This window comes from Mobula birostris, chromosome 4 (assembly GCF_030028105.1).
Source record: "Mobula birostris isolate sMobBir1 chromosome 4, sMobBir1.hap1, whole genome shotgun sequence".
Classification (NCBI taxonomy): Eukaryota; Metazoa; Chordata; class Chondrichthyes; order Myliobatiformes; family Myliobatidae; genus Mobula; species Mobula birostris.
This window is the reverse complement of record NC_092373.1, coordinates 135,563,209-135,579,260: the sequence shown is the minus strand read 5'-3', so window position 1 is coordinate 135,579,260 and position 16,052 is coordinate 135,563,209. Positions and strand designations below refer to the sequence as shown.

Here is a 16,052-nt window from a genome sequence, read left to right as displayed (position 1 = left end):
AATCACAAGGGATAATGATTTTTTTTATAGTGCAGACTACGTCTGCAGTAACAATCTCTGCCAAAAGTCCTCTTAAACAGGATTCTGTTTCAATACGAGCAAGGCAGTCAAAAATGAGTGTTCTTCGCATAGTTGTGTTTGTAATTTAATTTACTGTTATCATATCCATTGGGTTTACCATGCACTAGAGTTAGGGTGAATGCTGGGTTCTCATTGTTATGTGACTCATGATTACTTGTGCTTGACCTATTACCATACCTATAGACTGCCTCTCTCTGACTCTGACCCTTATGTAATCTGCAATGACTGTTCACATTCGCAGATTGACACCGAAGAATGTAGATTTAGATCAGAGGCGAAAGACTCGGAAGTAAGATGAGGAGGAACCCTTTTATGCAGTCTATTGCTTTGTTTTGATTTTGAACCCTGAATGGAATTTGGGAACAATTCAATATCAAAAAAATATCTGCTGTGATCCCTGATCAAGTGGGTGGGATTATGACAGAGTCTCTCACAAAACTTCCACAGGAACCGGGACTTTTGCTGTGTGCAGAACTCTGTGATTGCAGACTGGAATTTCCTAGGAGTAGTAAGCAACTGACATTGCTTGTCTATTGTTCACTCCATTCTCAGCTCAGAGCTGACCATGGAAACTAAGTAGAGAATTTGCCTTCTGACAGCAATTACATCCCACGGACATGCCTGGAAAGCTGATAAAGCCCTGCATCACCAAAGGCTCTTGAATGTTTATGAATGCCTGACTTACAATAGGCGACATTCAACAAATGCTAAACGCATATCATGAGACTGATGATCACAGAAAAAATAATTAAATGTATTAGACTGTTGTTTTAGCTTAACTGAAGTAAATTAAACAGATATAGTTTCGCACTCCCTACATTAGAAACATAGAAACATAGAAAAACCTACAGCACAATACAGGCCCTTTGGCCCACAAAGTTGTGCCGAACATGCCCATACCTTAGAAATTACTAGGGTTACCCATAGCCCTCTATTTTTCTAAGCTCCGTGTACCTATCCAGAAGTCTCTTAAAAGACCCTATCGTATCTGCCTCCACCACTGTTGTCAGGAGCCGGTTCCACGCACTCACCATTCTCTACATAAAAAAATCTACCCCTGACATCTCCTCTGTACCTAAGCCCAAGCACCTTAAACCTGTGCCCTCTTGTGGCAGCCATTCCAGCCCTGGGAAAAAGCCTCTGACTATCCACACGATCAATGCCTCTCATCATCTTATACACCTCTATCAGGTCACCTCTCATCCTCCATCACTCCAGGGGGATATGGCCAAGTTCACTCAACCAGTTTTCAAAAGCATGCTCCCCAATCCAGGCAACATCCTTGTAAATCTCCTCTGCACCCTTTCTATGATTTCTACATCATCCTTCCTGTAGTGAGGCGACCAGTACTCCAAGTAGGGTCTGACCAGGGTCCTATATAACTGCAACATTATCTCTCAGCTACTAAATTCAATTCCACGATTGATGAAGGCCAATACACCGTATGCCTTCTTATCCACAGAGTCAACCTGCGCAGCTGCTTCGAGCATCCTATGGACTCGGACCCCAAGATCCTTCTGATCCTCCACACTGCCAAGAGTCTTACCATTAATACTATATTCTGTCATCATATTTGACCTACCAAAATGAACCACTTCACACTTATCTGGGTTGAACTCCATCTGCCACTTCTCAGCCCAGTTTTGCATCCTATCAATGTCCCACTGTAACCTCTGACAGCCCTCCACACTATCCACAACATCCCCAACCTTTGTGTCATTAGCAAATTTACTAACCCATCCCTCCACTTCCTCATCCAGGTCATTTATAAAACTCATGAAGAGTAAGGGTCCCAGAACAGATCCCTGAGACACACCATTCGTCATCGACCTCCATGCAGAATATGACCCATCTACAACCACTCTTTGCCTTCTGTGGGCAAGCCAGTTCTGGATCCACAAAACAATGTCCCCTTGGATCCCATGGCTCCTTACTTTCTCAATACGCCTTGCATGGGGTACCTTATCAAATGCCTTGCTGAAATCCATATACACTACATTTACGGTTCTACCTTCATCAATTGTGTTTAGTCACATCCTCAAAAAATTCAATCAGGCTCATAAGGCACGACCTGCCTTTGACAAAGTCATGCTGACTATTCCTAATCATATTATGCCTCTCCAAATGTTCATAGATCCTGCCTCTCAGGATCTTCTCCATCCACTTACCAACCACTGAAGTAAGACTCACTGGTCTATAATTTCCTGGGCTATCTCTACTCCCTTTCTTGAATAAGGGAACAACATCTGCAACCCTCCAATCCTCCAAAACCTCTCCCGTCCCCATTGATGATGCAAAGATCATCACCAGAGGCTCAGCAATCTCCTCCCTCACCTCCCACAGTAGCCAGGGGTACATCTCATCTGGTCCCGGCGACTTATCCGAGTTGATGCTTTCCAAAAGCTCCAGCACATTCTCTTTCTTAATATTTACATGTTCAAGCTTTTCAGTCTGCTGCAAGTCATCACTACAATCACCAAGATCCTTTTCCATAGTAAATACCGAAGTAAAGTATTCATTAAGTACCTCTGCTATTTCCTCTGGTTCCATACACACTTTCCCACTGTCACACTTGATAGGTCCTATTCTTTCACGTTTTATCCTCTTGCTCTTCACATATCTGTAAAATGCCTTGGGGTTTTCCTTAATACTGCCCACCAAGGCCTTCTCATGGCCCTTTCTGGCTCTCCTAATTTCCTGCTTAAGCTCCTTCTTGTTAGCCTTATAATCTTCTAGATCTCTAACATTACCTGGCTCTCTGAACCTTTTATAAGCTTTTCTTTTCTTCTCGACTAGATTTACTACAGCCTTTGTACACCACGGTTCCTGTACCCTACCATAACTTCCCTGTCTCATTGGAACGTACCTATGCAGAACTCCACACAAATATCCCCAAATATTGAAATGATTGGGGCCATATAACCTGCATGGATCTAAACTGGCACAAGTGATGTGAGAAGTCTTCTCAGAAATAGCACTGGGAAACTGCAGGAAGCTTTGGATTCTGTGAGGAGTCCAACACTTGAATTAGTCTGAACGTTAGCAACTAGGACAAACAAGAGAAAATCTTCAGATGCTGGAAGTCCAAGCAACACCGACAAAATGCCGGAGGAACTCAGCAGGCCAGGTAGTTTGACTCTGACTCCTCATCGTTTTTCCTCCAATCTTGTTGGAGGACCTCGGCCCGAAACATTGACTGTTTACTCTTTTCCATAGAGGTTGCCTGGCCTGCTGAGGTCCTCCAGCACATTTTGAGTGTGTGTTGGCAGCAACAAGGAGATTTTTGACTCGTGTGTTGGCACATATTTACATAGAGAGCCTGAAACTCCTCAAGGAAATGCGAGCAGTTCTCATAAGGCTACAGAGATACAAGCAGAAAGCCCACTCTCTCTGCCTCAGGGCATCAAGGAATGTGGGCGTAGTTCAGTCTAATCAAATCAAACAGCTTACCTGCTGCTATTTTGATTTCCATTATTTAATTTGTTATCTCACGTTCCGTGCTCCTGGTAGGTTTTTTCCCATTCGTTTCTCAAATTTATTTTGCTTTATTGTCTCTTACTGTTTCTATTTAAAAGAATCTTTTAAAACTGAGTTTCTCCTAACAAAGAAATTCCACCTCATCATTCCTTTGTTGTGTATTTGTAAATTGTTTCCTCATTTTTTTTACTGTTATAAGGATAGCTTATTTTATTTGTTCATCTTTTGTCATAATGTGTATCTATTTTCCTCTGTTTATTAGTATCTATTCTGTTTGTACAAACTCAATGTTCTGTGTACATTTTTCTTCCCTTTCCTGGTGGTTTTCTCAGCTGAAATTGGTATAATAGAAAGACTTTGTACCAGCAACACTATCAATGCGATACCCACAAACATGCGCAAACAGAGCACACTAGACACACACCACCAGACTAACTCAGTCTGTTCTTCTCAGCAATGTGCTGATATGTAACTCTCCACATTCTTGTTAAATTGTCTTTACGATTTGTTTTTGTTTACTCAACCATGCAGTAGAATAGGTGGATAGGAATTAGAGTTTCCGTGAAACTGTTCTATGCGGAGGAAAGGGGCCGATCATCTGATATAATTTCTGATGATTCATAGAGTGATAGAAGAGTACAGCACAGAAGCAGGGCTTTTGGGACATCTAGTCCATGCCAAACCTTTTAAACTGCCTAGTCGCATTGACCTAGACCCTGACAATACTCCTGCTGTACATGTACCTATCCAAATCTCTCTTCAATGCCGAAATCAAGCTCGCATTTCCCACTTGCACTGGCAGCTTGCTCCACACCCTCACCTCCTTCTAAGTGTAGAAGCTTCCCCCATGTTCCCCTTAAACTTTTCACCTTTTACCCTTAACCCATGACCTCTAGTTGTTGTCCCACCCAACCTCAGCGGAAAATCTAAACCCCTCATAATTCTGTATACTTTTATCAAATCTCCCCTCAATCTTCTACGTTCCAAGGAATAAAGTCCTAACCTATTCAATCTTCCCTTCTACCTTGGCAGTCCCGGCAACGTGCTTGTAAATTTTCTCTGTACTCTTTCAACCTTATTTACATCTTTCCTGTATGTATGTGACTAAAACTGTACACACTACTCTAAATTAGGTCTCACCAATGTCTAATATAATTTCAACATAACATAAGAAGAAAAGAACATAAAAAATGGGAGCAGGAGTAGGACATCTGGCCCATCAAGCCTGCTCTGCCATTCAATAAGATCATGGCTGATCTGGCCATGGACTCATCTCCACCTACCTGCCTTTTCTCCATTACCCTTAATTCCCCTACAATGCAAAAGTCTATCCAACCTTGTCTTAAGTATATTTACTGAGGTAACCTCCTCTGCTTCATTGGGCAGAGAATTCCACAGATTCAACACTCTCTGGGAAAAGCAGCTCCTCCTCATCTCCGTCCTAAATCTACTTCCCCCGAATCTTGAGGCCATGTCCCCTAGTTCTATTCTCACACAACGGTGGAAACAACTTTCCTGCCTCTATCTTATCTATCCTTTTCATAATTTTGTATATTTCTATAAGATCTCCTCTCATCCTTCTGAATCCTAGCAAGTACAGCCCCAGCTGACTCAATCTCTCCTCATAGTCTAATCTCCTCTTCTCTGGAGTCAACCAGGCGAACCTCCTCTGCACTACCTCCAACACCAGTATGTCCTTCCTCAAGTAAGGAGACCAGAACAGCTGGTGTGGCCTCACCAGTACCCTATACAGTTACAGCATAACCTCTCTGCTGTTAAATTCAATCCCTCTAGCAATGAAGGCCAACATCCCATTTGCCTTCTTCATAGCCTGCTGTGCCTGCAAACCAATCTTTTGTGATTCATGCACAAATATTCCCAAGTCCCTCTGCACAGCAGCATGCTGCAAATTTTTACCATTTAAATAATGATCTGCTTTTCTATTTTTCCATCCAAAGTGGATGACCTTGCATTTATCAACATTGTACTCCATCTGCCAGACCCTTGCCCATTCACTTAACCTATCTATATCTCTCTGCAGACTCTCCTTATCTTCTGCACAATTTGCTTTTCCACTCAGTTTAGTACCATCAGCAAACTTAAATACATTACAGTTGGGGCTCTCTTCCAGATCGTTAATGTATATTGTGAACAGTTGCGGGCCCAGCACTGACCCCTTTGGCACACCGCTCACCACTGATTGCCAACCAGAATAACGCTCATGTATACCAACTCTCTCCAGTTAGTTAACCAATCCTTGATCCATGCTATTACATTATACCCAACTCTATGCATCCTTATCTCATGGGCACTTTTATGTGGCACTTTATCGAACGCCTTCTGGAAATCCAAGTAAATAACGTCCATCTGTTCCCCTCTGTCCACTGCTCTCATTATATCCTCAGGTATCCCATCTCTGTACTCTTTACTTTGATCTATGAAGGCCAATGTGCCAAAAACTTTCTTTACAACCCTATCTACCTGTGACGTCACTTTCAATGAATTATGAATTATGGAATTATGGGACCTGTATTCCCAGATCCCTTTGTTCTACCGTACTCCTCCTACCCTGGTTGATCATCACAAAGTGCAACATCTTTCACTCGTCTAAATTAGATTCCATCTGCCATTTTCTTCCTATTTTTCCAGCTGGTCTGGATACCACTGCAAGCTCTGATAGTCCTCACTGTCTACTACACCCTCAATCTTGGTGTCATCTACAAATTGCTGATGCAGTTAACCACATTATCAACCAGATCATTGATACAGATGACGACGAATCCAGCACTGATCCCTGCGGCAGTCCTATGGGTACAGTCTCCCAGTCTATTACCACTCTGGCTCCTCCCACAATGCCAATGCTTAATCCAGTTTACTAACTCCTGTTGAATGCAGAGCAACTGAACCTGCTTGACACAATCTACCATGCACAAAGCCATGCTGATTATACCTAATCAGTCCTTATCTATCCAAGTACTCATATCTGGTCCCTTATAATACCTTCCAATAACTTTCCCACTCAGATGTCCAGCTCAGTGGCCTATAATTTCATGGTTTATTTTTACAGCCTTTCTTAAGCATCAAAAGAACATTCACTATCCTCCAATCCTCCTGTACATCACCTTTCGCTAAGGATGATTTAATTATCTCTGATAGGGCCCCGGCAATTTCGGCACTTGCCTCCCACACAATCCAAGGAAACACCTTTCAGACTCTGGAGATTTACCCACCTTAATTTGCCTCAGAGCACCAAATACTTTCTCCTCTAATTTCTATAGGATCCATGACTTCACTGCGTTTTGCCTTACTTCTATAGATTCTGTGACCATTTCCCGAGTTCATTCAGGAATAGCAAGAATCTTTGTCTATCTAAGGTTCATTGTTTTATCAGGCTTGGTAATTTGGCCCAGTTTTGTCATATTCACAAAAACATGACAAATCCAACGTGGTGATGAATTCTCAATCAACTGACAGAAGCCGTTGTCAACAGTACTATCAGGTGCCACCAATCTTCTCACTAATTCCCCAATTATGTTTTGACTGCCTTGGTCAAGGTGCACCTGATTCCCCGCGACATCCATTGGAGGAAACTTCAGATGAAGAATCGAGTCCTGAACTGAAGGTACAACTAGGGTTTATTTGGCATCTTTACCATGCAGCATGAGAGAGGTATTTTGGGGCAAGCAATCTTGCTGTGGATAGCTTCATGCTCATTGACAAGTTCAATATCAAAAAAATTGTGCTGTGATGCCTGATCAAGTGGGTGGGGATTATGAGAGTCTCTCACAAAACTTCCATAGGAATAAGAACTTTTGCTGTGTATGAAATTCTGTGATTCCACAGATTATTGGTGATGTGATTCCAGACTGGAATTTCCTGGGAGCATTTAGCAGCTGACACTGCTCGACTCTTGCCCATAGCTTGATCTCTATACTCAGATCAGAGCTGATTGTGGATACAATGTAAAGGGTTGGCCCTCTGACAACAATGACGTCCCATGGACAGGCCTGGAAAGCTGTTTGAGCCCTGTATCACCCAAAGTTTTTGAATGTTTATGAATGTCTCTGACTTATAATGAATAACATTCAACAAATGCTGAACACAAACCATGACACTGATAGTCACAGAAAAAATAATTAGATGTATTTGATTGTTATTTTAACTTAACTGAGGTAAATTAAACGGATATAATTTTGCTCTAACCTGCCTCCCTGTATTGAAATGATTGGGACCACATAACCTGCATGGATCTAAACTGGCACATTCTCAACTTCCCACAGGGAATTAAAGTATACCACTAAGAAAGGGCAATCTGCTGCTTATCTGAGCAACACAAACAAAATGTTGGAGGAATTCATCAAAGCAGGCAGCATTTATAGAGGGGAATAAACTACCGAGTTTCTGGGCCAATACCTGTCACCAGGAGTAGAAAGGAACGAAGTTGAAATCAGAATATGGAGGTGTGGGTGGGGGCAGTACAAGCTGACATTAATAGGTAAAACCAGTTGAGGAGGGGCGGAAGAAGTAAAAGGCTGAAGATGAAGAAATCTGACAAGAGACGAGAGTAGACCATGGGAGAGTGGGAAGGAGGAGGGGAACCAGAGGGAGGTGATAGGTGGGTGAGGAGAAGAGAACAGTAACCAGAATGGAGAATGGAAAAAGAGAGAAGGAGAGAGGGAAGAGAAATTAACTGAGGTCAGAGAAATAGATGTTTTGGAGGTTATCTAGGCGTAATGCGAGGTGTTGCTCTTCTATCCTAAGTTTGACTTTATCATGCCAGTAGAGGAGGCCATGTACAGGCACGTCAGAATGGGAATGGGAAGTTGATTTGAAATGGGTGGCCACTGGGAGATTTTTGTAGCAGACAGAGCAAAGGTGCTCAACGGTTGTTTATTTATTAATCCAAATCCTCCTCATACACAGCTTAATGGATAAGGCCTTGAAAGACAGGCACTCCCTAAAAATCTCCTGAATGAGTGATAATTCTCTTGCTGAGTCCTTGTGCATGATGCCAGTGTCTTTGCTTTTGTTTATCTGAAAATGTAGCGGAGACATGACCCAAAGACAGAGCAACGGAGATTATTTAGAAATGAAAGATCACTTTAATAATAAATTGCAGAATAAATAGCCACGAGGGGACACAAAACAAGAGAGAGTGGATATGTAACAACAAGGCAACATGGTAACTGAAGGCGAGCAGCAACTGGTGGAGGCTGGCTGGTTCAAAGCAAAAGGGTTAGAGGCCATGAAACATGACTGAGACTTCTCCATTTGCTGGTTGGCTCTCTCTGACTGTCCATCGGTCTGCAGAATATAGCCAGAGGATAAACTCACTGAAGTGCGGAGGAGGGAGCAGAAAGCTCGCCAGAAACGGGAGATGAATCGTGGGCCCCAGTCTGACACAAAGTCCTGAGGGCAACCATGGAGGTGAACTACATGCTGGAGAATCACATCCACCATCTCATTGGCTGACAGAAGCTTAGGGATGGCAATGTAGTGGGCTGCCTTGGAGAACCAGTCCACCACTTTCCAGATCACTGAGGCCCCATCGGAAGGTGGCAAACCTGTGATGAAATCCAGGGAGATGTAGGACCACAGGCATTGCATGTCCGGAAGGGTATGCAGGAACCCAGACAGCCGCTGGGTGGAAGAATTGGGCTGGGCACATTGGGAGCAGAAAAGCCAGAGTCTGTTGTGCACCTGGATGGCCAGAGAGGTGTGAGCAATGGGCCCACGAGAGTGCCTCAAAGCGCATGACCACCAGAATGTACATGAGACTCTTTGGCGTGTTGGCCGGAGCAGGCTTTTACTGTAGGCCCTGGCAGATCTGCTTCTCAGGATCCCAGGTGATCAGAGTGAGGATCTGGAAGGAGGGAATGATGAATTAAGGGTCAATCTCCATTTCAGCTGGGTTGAACTGTCATGACAGGACATCCACCTTAGTGTTCTTGAATTGCTTGAAGAAGAGGACCCAGAAAACCTGACGTCAGTTGAGTTGGCGGGTCTGTTGTATGGACATGAAGTTGTGGTGGTCAGTCCAAACCAGGAAGGGTTTGGTGTTCCCTATCAGCCATTTCTCTAAGGCCCATATAATGGCGAGTAGCTCCCTGTCCCCTACTCCATAAGGGTGCTCTGTAGAGTTGAACTTGCATAAGAGGATGTGCTTTCCTCTCTGGTCTTTGCTGAGAGAGTATGGTCCTGGCGTCTACATCAGATGCATCCACCTCTACCACAAAATATCTGGAGGGGTTTGGGCGGAGGAGAATGGGAGCGGTGGTGAAACGTCTCTAAAGCTCCTCGAAAACATGGTCCACGGCAGCAAACCAGGCTATCCTTGAAGCAGGTGAGAGGAAAGGCAATTCAGGTGTAGTTCCTGATGAAATGGGTGTAGAAGTTCGATAAGCCCTAGAAACACTGTAGCTGTTAGAGAGAGAGAGCCGACAGGGGCATTCAACAGTCGTGCGCATTGGTTCCGGGTCCATAAATGACGGAACCCAGCAAGGAAATGACTTGGGTGTGGGACCGGCATTTTTCTAACCCGCAGTACAGTTGGTTTTTGAGGAGACACTGAAGGACTGATTGGACATGACATACATGATCTTGGGGATCCTTGGAGAAGATAAGAATGCCATTGAGGTAAATGAACACACACCTGTGTAGCATGCCTCAGAGGAATTTGTGAAAGAGGGCTTGGAAAACAGATGGACTGTTGGAAAGTCCGAAAGGCATCATAAAGTATTAGCAGTGAGTTTTATGAATACTGTCTTCCACTCATCCTTCTAATGCAGTTGGTGTTCCGTAGATCCAGTTTGGTGAAGATCTGGGCCCTGTGCAGTGTTTTGAAAGCACTATTCATCAAGGGAGAGGGTAGCAGTTGTTAATGGTGGTCTTGTTAAATCCACAGTGGTTGACGCAGAAACAGAGACTCCCATCATTCTTTCTGACAAAGAAGAATCCTGTACCAGCTGGGGACTGAGATGGTTAAATGAAGCCATGCTATAGTGCTTCAGTGACATAATTATTCATGGCCTGGTTCTCAGGAGAAAAGAAGACCTCAGGAGGGGTAGTGTCTGGGAGGATGTTGATGAATGTGAGGTGGCAGGGTGCTGGCTTTCCTTTTACTGAAGGCAATGGCTAACTCATGGTAGTCCTGTGGGAATTTGGTGAGGTCAACCATTTCCTCCATCTCCATGGATTCAGAGTGAAGTCTACTGAGGTTGCAGGCGGATGGACTGGCAGGTGGACCTCCAGTCCAGCAGTGAACTGGATGAGCAGCTGAAGTGAGCTTGTGAGTGGAGAGCCGGTGGTAACCCAAGATGAGAGGAGTATTGGGTGAATCGATAAGGATGAATTAGATGGACTCACGCTGCTCTCCAATCCTCATGTGCACAGGCTGTGTGCATGCTCTGACCATCCCAGACCTCCATGGAACATCTGTCAATTGCAGAGATGCAGAGATACACTTGGTAGGAAGTCCAAGATGCACACACAGAGTTCAGTCCAGAAAGTTGCCTGCTGCGCTGGAATCCACCAGAGCTTCCTGTGTGTGTAGAGTCATTGGGGGGTGGAAGAGGACAGAGAGAGTGAGTAGAGCTATGAGGGGCTTGGGAGGGGAGCTTACCAGATAGAAGGCCCCACCTCTACCTGCCGGTGCCATTTTTCCATTTGCAGTGATTGACTGCTCTGAAGTAAGTGAACGTTGTTTCTCCACCCATATTCACTGGCTGCAGGAGGAGGGGGGTGGTAAGGAAGCTCTCCCTAGCTGTGTGGTTTCTGGAGGCATTGCTAATGAGGATACTGCAGCCTGAAATGGTTCTGACAATGGAACTGGGGCTCTGGCTGGTGATCTGGTGGGACTTTCCATTAGACACTTTTCAATAAGGAGAGCCAGAGTGATGAGGCATTCAAGGTCGATGGAGATCTCCTGGGTAGACAGCTCATCTTTCAAGTGCTCCTAGTGGACATGATGGTAATGGACCAGCAATACTTTCACAGTTCAGCCACACTGCACCACAAGGGTCCTGAATTTCATGGTGTAATCCAGCACCGAGCATGATCCTTGACAAAGATGAAGCTTCCGATCTGCCGCCTTCCGCCCACTTCCCAGATGGTTGAAAAGCCAATGCAACCAAGCAGTGAATAGCTCATTTGTTGTAGATGGTGGTTTTATTGTCCAAGTTAGCGGTAGCCCAGGTCAGAGTTCGCCCAGTCAAGAGAGAGATGACAAAGACATCCTTGATGGTCCATAGAACACAGAGGTGGCTGCAGCTTGAAGTGCATGTCATACTAGGACAGGGAGTTGCAGCATTTGGTTTGAATCTGTCAAAGCATTTGGTTACTGGACTCCAGGGCTCCAAAAGAGGAGATTGACTGGTGTGGGGTTGCTCTATCGAGATGGAGAGTTGGTTGAAAGTGGCAAACAGATGTTCAGTGGTTTCTTACTGCCTATGGATCATGTGCTTCTGTCAATAGATGACTTCTTTTAAGGGGGCAAACTCTACGGGTCAAGTTCTGGTTCATATATCCTTTCAGGAGGAGACTTGACCCGGACACAGAACACTAGAAGTGACTTAGCAGTGAGCGATCACTTTAATAATAAACTGCAAAGTAACAAGCCACAAAGGCCACAAAGCAAAAGAGAACAGATACTGAACACAACAAGGCAACAAGGTAACTGAAGGCTAGGAGCAACTACTTGAGGCTGGCTGGTTAAATGGTTGAACAAGGACTGTGGATGAGAGCTGGGTTTAAATAGACTGCAGGTGATGAGTTGGAAATGAGTGGCAGGTGACTCCTGTTAGCTGGGTGGAGACTGGGAGGCACCTGTCTGTGCAGACCTGGCATTATTCGGCCTAAGTTTGTATTCCATCCATATAGTAATACATGAAAAGTGAACCCTTGCTGAGAAAAGCATTTGTGTTTGCCTTGTATCATTTGATTGCCATTTTTATTTAACTGTTGTTGAGTTAAATAGATATAATGTACCACTAAACCCTCCAGTGAAATAAATGGGGTTAATTTATCCTTCATGGATCTAAACTGTCACAGGTGACATGAAAAGTCTTCTCAGCATTGTCATTGTGAAATTTCAGAAAGCAATTGTCAATTTAATCTGAAAATGACACAAATATGCACTTCCAAAAAGACTATTAAAATGCTATCTCTCCCAGTCTGAGTACAGGCCTAAATAAATACTAAATGGCACCAAGAGATCTTCTAGCATAGCTACAAGTTAGTTTTGAGGCTAGTTTTGTTTACATCCATCATGCAAGTACTTAGTACTTAGTACTTGTGGCCACCATTAAGCCACAACTACCTTAAAATCCATTTCCTTGTGGGCATTCACAGTAAATACAAAGAAACACAATAGAATCAATGAAAAGCACCACATAAGACAGACAAGCAACTAGTGTGCAAAAGACATCAAACTATGCAAACACAGTAGGAAAAAACAAAGTAATAAACACAAGCAATTCTGCAGATGTTGGAAATCCTGATCAACGCACATGAAATGCTGGACGAACTCAGTAGGTGAGGCAGCATCTATGAAAATGAACAAACAGTTGATGTTTCGGGCCGAGATCTTTCATCAAGACTGGAAGTGGGAAGATGTCAGAATAAACTTTGCAGTGGAGCAGCAAATTATAAACACAAGAGATTCTGCAGATACTGCAAATCCAGAGAAACACACACAAAATAATAATAATAAATAAGCGATAGGTATCAAGAACATGAGATGAAGAGTCCTTGAATGCGACTCCATGGGTTATGGGAACAGTTCATTGATGGGGGTGAGTAAAGTAGAGTGAAATTATCCCCACTAGTTCATGAGCCTGATGGCTGAGGGGTAATAACTGTTTCTGAACCCTGTAGTGTGGGTCCAGAGGCTCCTGTACCTCCTTCCAGATGGCAGCGGTGAGAAGAAAGTATGGTTTGGATGGTAGGGGTCCTTGATGGTGGATGCTGCTTTCCTGTGACAGCACACCTTGTAGATGTGCTCAGTGATGGGGAGAGTTTTATCTGTGATGGACTGGGCTTTTCCATTCAAGGACATTTATGTTTCTATAGCAGGTCATGATGCAACCAATCATTATACTCTTTACCATGCATCTATAAAAGTTTAAAAGAGTTTTAGATGACATGCCGAATCTTAGCAAACTTTGAAAAAAGTAGAAGCATTGCTGTGCCTTCTTTGTAATGGTACTTATGTGCTGACCCCAGGACAGATGCTCTGAAATGATAACACTGAGGAATTTAAAGTTGCTGACCCTCTCCACCTCTGGTCTCCTGATAAAGTCTGGCTCTTGGGCCTCCAGCTTCCTCCCCCTGTAGTCAGGTTTGCTGACAGTGAGTCACTCAAATTTGATAAATAACCTATCAAATCTATTCACCACTGACTTTAATAAAACCTAAAATTCCTCTCTGTTTTATATGAGGTCAAGGTAACCTATGGAATAGAATGGAAGGACCAGTTCCTAAATTGTTTCTGTTGGGGCACAGGTTAAGTTGTTTATTTTGGACATTGTTGTTATTACATTAACTCTTCCACTGTTCTTTGCTGTTAAAAACAGGATCACCTGAGTCTCTTCTACAGAGCTTTCCTTAATGTGGTTTTGGCATACCTTTCTGCAATGGACTGGGTGTTCTGGGATTTCAGAGGGACTCCTCTCCTATCACTGGAGGGGTGTGAGGTGTCGGTAGTTAATGGAAAATGATGTTCTCTCATCAAAGTCTGTTGACTTCAGTTCTGGTAATAGTACACAAAAGCATATTAACTCATGCATCTGGCATTTTAGGATGAAAACAGGAACAAATATCCTTATAGGGAAGATTAAGACCAAAGTGACTTTTCACAGGGCCTTTGCTCCCACAGCATTAGTTGTTCTGATTCAGATTTATTTACCACATGTACATCGAAACAGACAGTAAAATGTGCCATTTGCATTAACACTAACACAGCTAAGGATGTGCTGGGGAGGGCCAACCAGTGTTGCCACACATTCTGGCGTCAACAATGTTGGCAGAACAGCATGGAACACAAGAAAACAGAACACAGCATGCAATAGAACAACAATAGCAAAACAAATCCTTTTCCTCCTCCCATTCCCACCAACAGCCCTGCAACCTTCTGGGCCTCCAGTCTCCAGTCTCCAGTCTCCAGGCTTCAGTCATTGGACTTTGACTTCTGGACTTCCGATTTTCCCTCTGGCCTTGATCTAAGGTATCGACCCACGCACTAGCCAATGATGAGGCTTCAATCTCCAGGTTCAAACTCCGGGCACGCTGAGTGATCGACCCTCATGCCTCCCCGTGCCTCCTGCTCATATGGACATCCAATCCCAGGACCAAACTGAGGCAGCCTGACTCCTGCGGATGTCCTTCATCAGCTGTTCAGGTTGGTGGGCTACAAACCTGGATCAAAGGCATAGGCTCCAGATACCTTTCATCACCCATTCACAACATTGATCTTCAAGTGTGGAGCACAGAATGGAGGCCTGACTTCTAACTCTTCTACATCCCTGTCCATAGACCATAATCTGACCACTATCCCACTTCTCTGTCCCCAAAATCATCCCTACAAACTAACAGAACAAATATATTTGAATCACCATCTTGACAGAAATCACAGCTTGGCACCATCTGAATACAGAATCAGATTCAGAATCAGGTTTAATATCACTGGCATGTGTTATGAAATTTGTTAACTTTGCAGCAACAGTACAATGCAATACATGATAATAGAGAAAAAACTGAATTACACTAAGTATATATATATTAAATAGTTAAATTAAATAAGTTGTTCAAAAATATAGGTGTGGTAGTGTTCATGGGTTTAATGTCCATTCAGAAATCAGATGGCAGAAGGGAAGAAGCTGTCCCTGAATCATTGAGTGTGTGTCTTCTGGTTTCTGTACGTCCTACCTGATGAAGAGGGCATGTCCTGGCTGAGGGGGGTCCTTGATGATGGACGCCACCTTTTTGAGGGATGGCTCCTTGAAGATGTCCTGGATACTACTGAGGCTAGTTCCCATAATGGAGCTGACTAAGTTTACAACTATCTGCAGCTTACTTCAATCCTGTGCAGTAGCCCCACCCCCCCCATACCAGAAGGTGGTGTAGCCAGTTAGAATGCTCTCCACATTATCATCTGTAGAAATTTGCAAGAGTTTTAGATGACACCAAAGCTCCTCAAACGCCGAATGAAATATCGCTGATGTTATGTCTTCTTTGTTGCTGCATCGATATGTTGGGACCAGGTTAGGTCCTCAGAGATATTGACACCTGGGAACTTGAAATTGCTCACTCTCTCCACTTCTGATCCCTCTATGAGGACTGGTGTATGTTCCCTTGTCTTCCCTTTCCTGAAGTCCACAATCTGCTCTTTGGTCTTGCTGACGTTGAGTTCAAGGTTGTCGCTGCAACACCACTTATCTAGCTAGTATATCTCGCTCCTGTACACCCTCTCATCAATAGCAGAGATTCTGCCAACAATG

The 16,052-nt window shown here is 43.8% G+C and overlaps 1 protein-coding gene across 1 annotated transcript in view; it reads right to left on the bottom strand.

Moving 5' to 3' along the window:
- The window catches only part of LOC140196027 (interleukin-8-like), a 79,924-nt gene extending 64,313 nt beyond the window's left edge, over window positions 1–15,611 (bottom strand). The window contains exon 1 of the mRNA XM_072254728.1: window positions 15,481–15,611. Coding sequence (XP_072110829.1) covers window positions 15,481–15,590 — 110 coding nt within the window. The 5' untranslated portion in view covers window positions 15,591–15,611. The remainder of the gene's footprint in view (window positions 1–15,480) is intronic.
- Window positions 15,612–16,052: the final 441 nt, after the last annotated feature.